This window comes from Dermacentor variabilis, chromosome 2, assembly GCF_050947875.1.
Source record: "Dermacentor variabilis isolate Ectoservices chromosome 2, ASM5094787v1, whole genome shotgun sequence".
Lineage (NCBI taxonomy): Eukaryota > Metazoa > Arthropoda > Arachnida > Ixodida > Ixodidae > Dermacentor > Dermacentor variabilis.
The window spans coordinates 186862249-186872464 of record NC_134569.1 but is presented as its reverse complement, the minus strand read 5'-3'; the positions used below and the strand labels follow the sequence as shown (position 1 = coordinate 186872464).

At 45.8% G+C, this 10216-nt stretch overlaps 1 protein-coding gene across 1 annotated transcript; it reads left to right on the top strand.

The window, feature by feature from the left end:
* The first annotated feature begins 2129 nt into the window (after positions 1 to 2129).
* LOC142571105 (uncharacterized) lies at positions 2130 to 5793 on the top strand. The gene is made up of 2 exons (XM_075679394.1): positions 2130 to 4006; positions 5353 to 5793. The coding sequence occupies exons 1-2, from the start codon at positions 2130 to 2132 to the stop codon at positions 5645 to 5647; spliced, it is 2172 nt and encodes a 723-aa protein (XP_075535509.1). The 3' UTR covers positions 5648 to 5793.
* Positions 5794 to 10216: the final 4423 nt, after the last annotated feature.

The following is a 10216-nucleotide window of genomic DNA, read 5'->3' as shown; positions in this document are numbered from 1 at the left end:
ATCTCCATTAGCACTCCTCATACCCCCGTAACCAAGCAAAAAATGCAATGGCTCATAATCCCGTGAGGCAGAGGCTACAAGCCATCACCAAAGTGAAACAAGCAGTACATGCATTCTTTGGAATCACGCATACAATAGTCAGAACAGCATGCGCTTCAATAAAACCAAGCTCAAAACAAGCATCCGAGCCACCTAATTGATGATAAGGGGCTCGTGATAGCAATGCGAGGCACGGATCGCTCCCCGCATGTGTTTCCCGGTAAAGACTACTGTTGCGTAAGCTGTTGCGGCGACGGCAGCTTGCGACGTGGGGTAGGACGTCCCTAGCATTTCGCATATGAAATAACCAGCCTAGCAACTGATTTCAATGTTGTTGGAGCGTCACCAAGGGCGGCGGCGTTCTGTCAAAACTACAATTACTCCCATTTCTGCTATTACTTCTAAATAGCACTACTGGCATCATTCTAAACCATAAAGAATTACATACCCTCCTCAGCAGTTGCAGTGGTGGTTTTCAACACCTTCTCTGGACATCCACTTTCGCAGGGCCGAGATGGCGAGTGTGTCTTGTACAACTTCTTTTGTGTGCTTAGATCTGTACTCATTTTGGTTGTGTTGACATAGTTGAGCATGTACGTTTGATGTATGCGATGTACAAGGGGTGTTCAGGTTTCCTTCAAGCGAATTTGTCGCTTTTTGCCTGTTTACATGAAGTAAACAACTACACAAAAGGAAGAAAGAATAGGAAAAACTTATGTTTCGCGGAATCACCCGTGGATGAGCTTTGAAGTTTTTGTTTTCTTCTTCATGAAAAAGCATAGTGTCGTCAATTTTTTTTGTTTGTTGCTACGGGTAAAGCCTGTCCTTGGCATACGCGATTATAGGAGACGAAGAAGAAGAACTCCATAGTGGGCATGCGGCAGTGTTTGGGAGGTAAGACGAAAAAGACAAGACCAAACGAAGCCAAACCAAAGTCTTGACTTGCACAGACCTTGATCGCAAGAACAGTCACAGCTTCTTTTCACCCGAAAGCGACGAAGCCGCACCGCCGAAATTAAGGTGAGTGTAGATGCGTTGCGTCGGTGATACCTAGTATGATCGCCGTTCCAGTGTACGTTTGCTTTAGTTCATAACCCGAGTGCCACAACCCCATCACGCTGTCTTCCTTCCGCTTCTTTTACTGGTAGTTCAGTTTTGTGGTTTAACACAATAAGTAGACATGCACAGCAACAGCTGTGAATACTTAGTGACTGTGGTTCACATTAAGTGGAAATGATTGCGTAAATGACTGCGTAAATTGTTTCCAGTGGAGCGTTTATATGAGAGAACGTAATCGAAGCAGCGATGCAGTGACTGCGCACAAAAAACAGGTTACTCCAATAAATAGTAATTCATATTTGGGATAAATAGATCTAAACTGATAAAAAATTCACTGACGATTGTGATACTTCCTAATGTGAAATTTGAGCGCAGATCTATATGTGTTTTCATGTCGCGACATATTGGGTGGCGCGGACGATCTGTTTCGTGCGGCACGTTGAAAACGGCGCGAAGTGTGGCGTGACTGCCTCACTAATCTGGAGTTCGCGAGAGTAAGCGCATGGGTGACGCGTAGGCGCAATTCACAGGAGCCGCCTTCGACAGGCCTCCGAGACGACGTGCACTAGTATGGCTTCATCTCGTAGCCATCGTCGTCGCACTACGCTTCTCCTTTCACGATACCCGTCTCCTCCGCTTTCGCCCTAACGTCTTTCATACCCTACTGCGCTCCGCGTTCTCTCTTCTATTTTTTGCTGTGCTCTTTCGCTCGGTTACGCAATTGCCGACGCCGACGCTCGCTGCAGGAACGGGAGCCTAAGAGCTGCGCTCTAAAATGCTTTTCGTGCCGTATGCCACGATATATTTTAATGTTTATCGCAGTCACATCTACTCTCAAAAGCACAGTCGGCTATTAGGCCAGAAAAAGTTCACACTTTAGTTCTACATCTATCAGTTAAGACAGGATATACGCGTATATGACGTGAATAAATGTAGCTTGGAACAGCATACGACGACACCCAGACTTAATGCAGTACAACCGTTACAAATGATTCTATAGTTACCAAATAATATTGTTTTGCGCAGATAATATGGTGGAACGTGGGAGCACTACGTACAGAGGGCCTCCACCTCAAGAGGCCGAGCCAGGCAGACATTCCGACCCGGAACTGGCCAACGTACGCGGAGTCCGTGCCTGCTTCACCGGCTCTAGCATCGAACCATGCGAGCCATGCACGGCAGCTAAGGACCGAACGTGTTGCATTGTCCGCAAGCTGTCACTGTGGAATGAATTTCTCTGCCAGTCTCGACTCGAACTACGGGAATCGTCCAGCCCACGTGGTCAACTCTCCCTGATCAGTTTCGAGAAACCGTGGATACAACTTCCCGCAAGGCAACAGATGCAGCGAGCCATGACGCTTGCCTGCAGACTGCTAAACACGCATCCCTGCGTTGGAACTCTTGACATCAGTGTCATGATGGAACCCATCAAAATCGCATGCCTTGCCGACGCGCTTCAGGGTAACGCTTATGTGAAAGTATTGAGATTCCACGATCCCCGTTTCGCAAGTAGGAAGGCGCAAGAGGACATTTGCAAGTTGATCTCTTCCTTGCGCAGATTGGAAGAACTCGAATGCACGTCGGCCTGGAAATGTCCAGTGGTCTTTCTAGACGTGCTGTCAGGGCTTCTCCAAACGACGACATATCTGGAAGCATTGCGATTACCTATGGTGTGCATCAAAATGCACGGTGCGGAAGCCTTCCTGACAGCACTCAGACAGAACCGCAGCCTCAAGGAGCTCTCGCTAGACGAGTCATTTGTAAGTGAAGCGTCGCTGTCCCATCGAGCTGGGTTCGCAGAGTACTTGAAGAAGACCACGACGCTAACAACTTTGACCATCCTGGCTTGTAACAAAATGCAAGACTCCTTGGTATGGATCGTGAAAGGCCTATTAGGAAACAATACTGTCGCAGAAGTGAACCTGACCAACTTCGCCGTCGATGCCGAAAGTGCCAAGCTCATACCGATGTTATTTGCTAAAAACGAAACAATAAGCAGGTTTAGCATGATTTCGACGATACAAGACAGGCTAATGCAAGATGACACCGTCTATGATCAGTGGCTGGAAGCGCTAAGAGAAAACCAAACGATGACCGTAGTCAGGCTGCCGTTTTGCGCCGGAAAGTTGGAGCAGTGGGCGACGTTAATTAGGGCACTGCCGACAAAAGTAAGTTTAAGGCTAACTATCGAATGGAATGTCACGTACTACCACTTTCTCCCAAGCATATGCAGCGCTTTGAAAGAGGTCGGCGCAGAGAAGCAGGTTTTCTTCGAAACGAACTTTCCTCCAGAAAGTGCCGATATGCTAGAATACACAGGATTTTCTGAGATGTATGCGTGTTTACGAAGTGACACGATAAGCGAGTTCTCTCGCATAATGCGTAGGTTGCCTTCCGCAAGTCACGTCACATCGGTCCATTTGGTAATCGCTAAGCACACTATGGACTCGTTAATGTCTTCACTGATTGCTGACTACATCAGAGGATCAGTCGCCTTGAAAAACCTGCACTTAATACTGTTTTCCGACCCTTCTCTCTACCTGCCGAGAACCTGCTGGACGGATATTCTCACATCTTTGTCTCAAAATGTGAGCGTAACGGAGTTGCACGTGGAAGTGCCCGATATGGAGGAACGAGACACCGAGATGCTGGCGCAGACAGTCAAGTCAAGCAAGAACATGCAACGCGTGTACTTCGTTCCCGAAAGTTCGCACGTCGCCTGCGCCTTCTTCAAAGTTTTGTCCAAAGGAATCACCAAGAACCACACGCTGCTCAGTGTGGTCGTTGACGCTTCTTTGGGCGACAAACAGGCGGAGAGGGACTGGTTCGAGGTTTGGGACACGATGCGACGCAATTCCGGACTCCTTCGGCGCGCTGCTCTATTCCTGAGTGGAGATCGATGCGACTGGTACGTATGCACGACAGAGTTATTAACTAGCACTGTTCGCAAGCCAGGTTAGGAAGTACCTCGAGAAACATGGTTTCTTGCTGAAGACGCACCGCATTCGTTGCCTATACTTGCTCCGTTTAGGTAACAGTAAAGGTTGTCGTGAGTTACCCATATGCGAAAACTGCGCTTGCAGTAATAGAGAGTTTTAGTGGAGAATTTATGGTGTGCCCCTCTACTGCCCATCCATTCTAACAAATTGGCCGCAGCCACTCACAGGAACGAATAATGCAGGCCTTGCTACAACACAGAAGCTATTTAGCACAGCGTTAGTCTTCGTCAGCTGGGCTTGTTTGACGCTTTGTAGCCAAGATGACTGCGCCTCGCGGGCGCCTCGGGGAAGTGCGCGTATTGAAACGTTGAAATCACAGCGGTTCTGTGTATTGAATTTGCGTTGAATGAACGTTGAATGTGCGTGAAGCGTGTGAGACGCTCTGTGAAAACTGTCAATCGGTTAACACCGGCCCGAATTACATGTCTATGTATGGCACATTGAACACTGCAGCAGGAAACCAAGCCAGCCTTAGGAGCAACAGTATCGATTCGCATGCTTATTTCGCCATCAAATGAGGCAGCGGATGTTAGATAAGTATCGATGCTGATCACTTCATCCGTATGAGCGAGTTGGCAACGTTTCCTGAAAAGCGCTATTCCGTCATCTGTAACCTATTCAAACTCATTGGGCTTTCATTTCACGTGGTTATGACAAAGCTTTTGTTAGAGTAGACACATGGTGCAACTAACTTTAGCTCGTCACGATACCGCGTCATATGAGAATTCCTACTTGATAACAACCTACGAACTTGCCTACCCAAACACAGCAAAATTAATCCTTCACTATACCTACGCTAGGAAGTATCTTATGTTCAACGATGACTTTTTCCCACTGCTGTTCGCCACAACGAGTGTAGGCAATGTGTTTCTTGCTCCTAACATTACGAGAATTCAGCCTTGGCTTTCTGCGACGCTGTGTTTTATTCCCATACACGTATCTTACCTTCTTAAGGTATCGCATGCCAACAAACTAAATTGGAAGTATTTACGGGCCGTTAAAGAAACCAGTAATGTTTACAAAAACTCAACATTGTAGCTGAGAAAAGAAACACATATTCCAGTCAGTTCCATCAACAAAACTGTTCTGCAATATATTGACGCCCGGTGTAACCAACACGTAATCGCCTTCGCTTCAGTGCTACTTCCAAAATAATGACATTGGTGAATGTTTCAGCGTACCATTAGCACAGCGTCTTATTCTAACTATAAGATGACGTTCTCTCAGCTAATTAACTAAATTGTATCATTGACAGGGCGTGCGCTGAAGCGCTGGAAAGCATGTGCCTTCATCCAGCACTGCCGGAACAGGTCGCCGAGCTTTCTTCGGTTAGTGAGGACGACGCCCGCGTCATGATCAGAGAAGCGGTCAATTCGCTTGAAGACATGCACAACTTTATGAGACTCGCAGGCGTCGTCCGTCAGCGTGTGTCGTGCTACTCGAGCGAAGACGGAGGGGCGCTGCTGAGTGACCTGAACGAGGACTGCTGGAGGGAAGTACGTGGTTATTTGAGGTTGGCCGATATACAGCACTCCTCGGCGCAGCCATGAACTTTTGACAAGCGCAAACATAACTTTGTGATTTGGGGCTCTTGTGTCGGCGTTACCTGCGCTGATATTTTTTGGTTCGTTCACATCTGGACGCGCCGTCAAATATTTCTGGTAAAATTTTCAGCACAAAGGATATGTTTCGTCCCTTTACAATCATAACGACGCACAGTTTACTTTGAGAAAGCTTTTATTTCAGTATAAAATATTTTTTGATTATGTCATGTTCCCATGCGCAGAAATGTCCGAAAGAAGCTACGGAAGCACGCTGTACTGTCCAAGCTAGCGAGAACTTGTCACTAATCTCGAGGCGTGTACTATTTGAATTTCCTCAGACCGACAAGGATGATTGGTTCGGCAAAAACGCCCTCGCTTCTCTTGCCTTGTGAGTGGCATCATGATGCGTGAGACAGCTTGTATATGATATGACAAATAACGTATGCTATCATTGCTTAGGGGATTAGTGTAGTAAGTGTGGAATCCAAGGCTAGTTGGCATTCCTGCTATTGAAGGAAATGTAAGGAAGTATTGTTTTGGCCGAAGTTGTTCGTGTTCTCCTAAGAATGATGAATATTATCGCAGAATAAAGGCTAGGAATTCCTTCAAACAGGCAGTCTGGCATCGTGCTTGCTTTCTTTAAGGTTGAGTCAAATATTCATGTGCAGCACATTCACTAAAATTGATTCATTCACAACTGAGATCACTTGTCGTACCGGAACTTTTTATATGATGATAATGGCCCCGAAAACTGTAGCATATACTAATAGTCGGCGATTTGTACCACTTGAGTGGAAAGAGCTAACGAAAATGACATGCTTTTCAATTTCACATAAATCAATAAATTATTGCTATTCAGATTAGAAGATTTTCTGGAAATTCCTAATAAAAATGTGGAACCCATCTCACGATGACTGTCGACGGTAATGCGTTGAGCACTCAATCATTGTAGCAACACGAGGTATTGCAACCATCGAAACGAGTTATGTATGAGGCGTATACTGCAGCGGGACTCCTCTTTCTCGCTTTCTGAAGCACAGTCGGCGCCATCTAGCGCCGCCGCCAAAAAGCCTGCGCGTGTCCTCCGGAATGAATGACGTTGGCGCTTGCGAACGCTTTGAAATACGTCATTCGGGATTCCCTCTCTCGCTTCTTGCTGGATACACTGCGCCATCTAGTGGCACTGATGAGAAGTCCACGTGCGTCCTTCGGGACGAGAAGCATGGCGCTGTGGTTCTTACGGACGCTGTAGCTTTGTTTCCTTGTTTGCAGCGCACCTAGCGGGACATATTCAGTCGCCCAAGTTGACTAGAAGTTTATTGAAGAGCACCACACACCCAGTGCATTCACGGCGCAGCTCGCTAAAGCGTTGGCATGAGAGACGATCATTGAAAAGGGGCGCGTACCAGCTGCATGTGGGGTGGAACCTGTCAAGGCGTCAGGTTGCTGTCCTTGAGGAACATCTGTGACGCTGGTTTGATTGCTTTCTGCATCGACTAAATTTAGATCTATTTGTCATTGTACAGCGGCACATTTTCACTGGCCCACACCCAGTGACCTATGCTGACATCAAAGAATTGAAGACCAGCACAGTCTGAGTGAAACATGCCGAGTGCCCCAAATAGGTCAAAGAGTGTAATTGAAGAGCGGTGCATGGCCTAGTCCTGCATCTTTAGTGTCCCATGTCGGCATGAAAGAGGTTCGTTAAAGTGTGCTCCATATGCATGCACTGCCATACTCAGTGACCCAAGGCCCAAGATACTCAGTGACCCAGTGACCCAAGACGGTGGATCGTTCGCCACCTGCGGCAAGTTGTTTTTTCATCCACTTTCATTGCCATTAATTTCTCATTTACTTTAGTTAGTAAGTATAACTTCCTCTATGTTTTCCTTCGTATCTTTGTTTGTTGGCTTCTCATGATATGATTAATAAAAATTGGGCCCCTCGGTTAGCCCCCTTTTTCTTACATAACGAGAGTCTCGAGTCTGGCCACACTGATGCCTTCAGGTAGCATGGGCGGGTTTATTGACCAATTGCCTTCACCCAGAAAGATCACGTACTCATGACGCCTGTGGCAGAGGGGATGTTCCACATTCACCACCAATGTTTGTGAGTGTTGGCGCTGGCTAACACTCCCAAGGTTAGTTCTAGTAGTAACACACAAATGCACAAAAATGTGGATGACGAAACCGCGCCGTAGTCAAGGTAGCTCAATTGATTAGAGCATTGCACGCGTAATGAGAATACGTGGGGTCGTTCTCCACCTGCGGCAAGTTGTTTTTTCATCCGCTTTCATTGCCATTAAGTTATCATTTCTTTAATTCAGTTAGTAAGTACAAGTAATTTCCCCTACGTATTCTTTCGTATCTTTGTTGGCCCCTTCGGGGGTCGCGACATAAGTCGGGTCCATCGGTTAACCTCCTTTCATCAAATTTTACCGAAGCACATTTCTTTCAAAAATTAGAGAAAGTTTAAAAATATTTGACTATTTCATGTTCTTTTATGCCTTAATAAGTAAGCGCCACGAACATAAGAGAATTGGCATGTTTAAATAGATTGCTATAAAGTGTATGTCAACGTCGCGTTACATCCATTTGCCACTGCAAAATAACTACAGCTTAGCGAGTACCACATGTACTGTAAGCGCAATATAATTGTAAATAAGGGTCATAATGAGCTGGTGCTCTGTTTATTGATTTAAAATGTGCGGCTGAACAAATATAATTCATAAGATAACATTGGCTTTTTTACCTAAGGTTGTATAATGCCCATGTTTGTTAAAATTATATTATGAGGTTTTACGCGCCAGAACCACGATCTGACTATGAGGCACGCGGTAGTGGGGAACTCCGGAAATTTGGACTACTTATAGTTCTTTAACGCACACCTAGATCTAAGTACCTGGGTGTGTTTTCGCGTTTCGCCCCTGTCGAAATGCGGCCGCCATCGCCGGGATTCGATCCCGCGACCTCGTGCTTAGCCATGTCTGTCATTTAGCCCCTCCACTCCATGGCGTGAATGTTTACCTCGAGTTTATTGTAAATATGCAAATGAGTTCATACGAAAACCAAGGCATAAACTAAGCTATTCCACGGAATTCCGTTTATTCACTGCCATTCACGCGTTGTTGTCTGCAGGCGTGCCATTCGAACACTTTCCTAAGCTCGTGAGTGGTTCCACAAGACGCGAAGGTGTACTACGAACCTACGTAAGTAAAATGCTAGTTCCGGTTTCAAGGTACATGCGCGCTCCAAGGGTTGCCTGACATCCTAACTTTTATTTTCTTTCTCTTCTGGGGAATTTTACGTCGTGAGAAGCACGGGAAGTCGTTGTCTTCGTGCGTCTGTCGAGCTTACCTCCGCTCACCCTTCCCACTTGCTCAGCGATATCACAAGTCGGATCGCGCTTGGTCATCTGCTTCGGTTGTCTTCCCAAGTATGAAGATGGGAAAAATAAGACATAAAAGCTTAATGAGACGTGCAACGAACAGAAGACGCAGAAAACCAGGTCAACTAAGCATTAGACGAAGATGGCTAAAACGGAGCATCACATGTGTTGCGCGGCTGTGTGGTGTTCTAAGACCGGGAATACCAGTTCTGCGAAGTTTTACACGTTTCCTAATGACAGCAGGTAAGTGCAAGTATGTCACTTTATTTTGTGAGCAGGTATTCATTTTGCATGAGTAAAACAGTTCTGTGCAAGCCTGAGAGATGTGACATAAGAGCAGTGTTGCTCGATCCATTCGTCATGACGGCAGCCCATCTGCTGTCGGTGAAATACTTGTACTGAAGGGCTTGAGTGCGTGTTTGTTGGGCTATACAATTTTTGCACTCTTTATCGACACGTACAGCCAAGGCTAAATTAAAGAAAAAAAAAGACACCACCGTGATGTTTTATCAAATTTCAAGAGCAATGACGGTAAAAGGATGCACGCGCGGGATTTCTTGTTGCGTTTTGATACACGACTACTAAGATATCCTACCCCAAGAAGGTTTAATCTCTCCATGTGAAGTTTGGAGCGTAGATGGTAACGTACGCTTAGTTACCTTTTTTTTAGGTTCAGCTTCGTTGTGTGCAAGTTTCTGAGCGCCTGTATTATAGACGAGGCACAATGCTATTTGTTTTGCCGGCAAAACGCATTTAATAATACCAGTATATAAGTATAGCCTAGTTAATGCTATTAAGCAAGAACTGGTAATTCTCCTTGCGATGAAGAGTGCTTTTAAGCTTTTGTTATGAATGGTTGGTTTCTTGCATTGTTATGGTTGGTTCCTTCCGTTGCTGCTCTGTCAAAATAGTGTACTACTGATCACCGTGCTTTTCTGTATCTATGAACATGATGCAAAATATGAGATAGGCACATTATGTGGGCTTTTAAGCGCTAAAGAAATATGCCCCCTCATTCGGCATGCAGTTCAAATAATGAGAGCAATTGTAGGCTACTTCCTGTTCATGCATATGTATGTAGCCAGATTCAAATTATGTGGGTCCTTACTTCTCATACTGTCAATTAAATACATGTATTGTACTCTACGTTCTTTCTGTAAGCCACGATATCTGTCGCCGTCATAACAT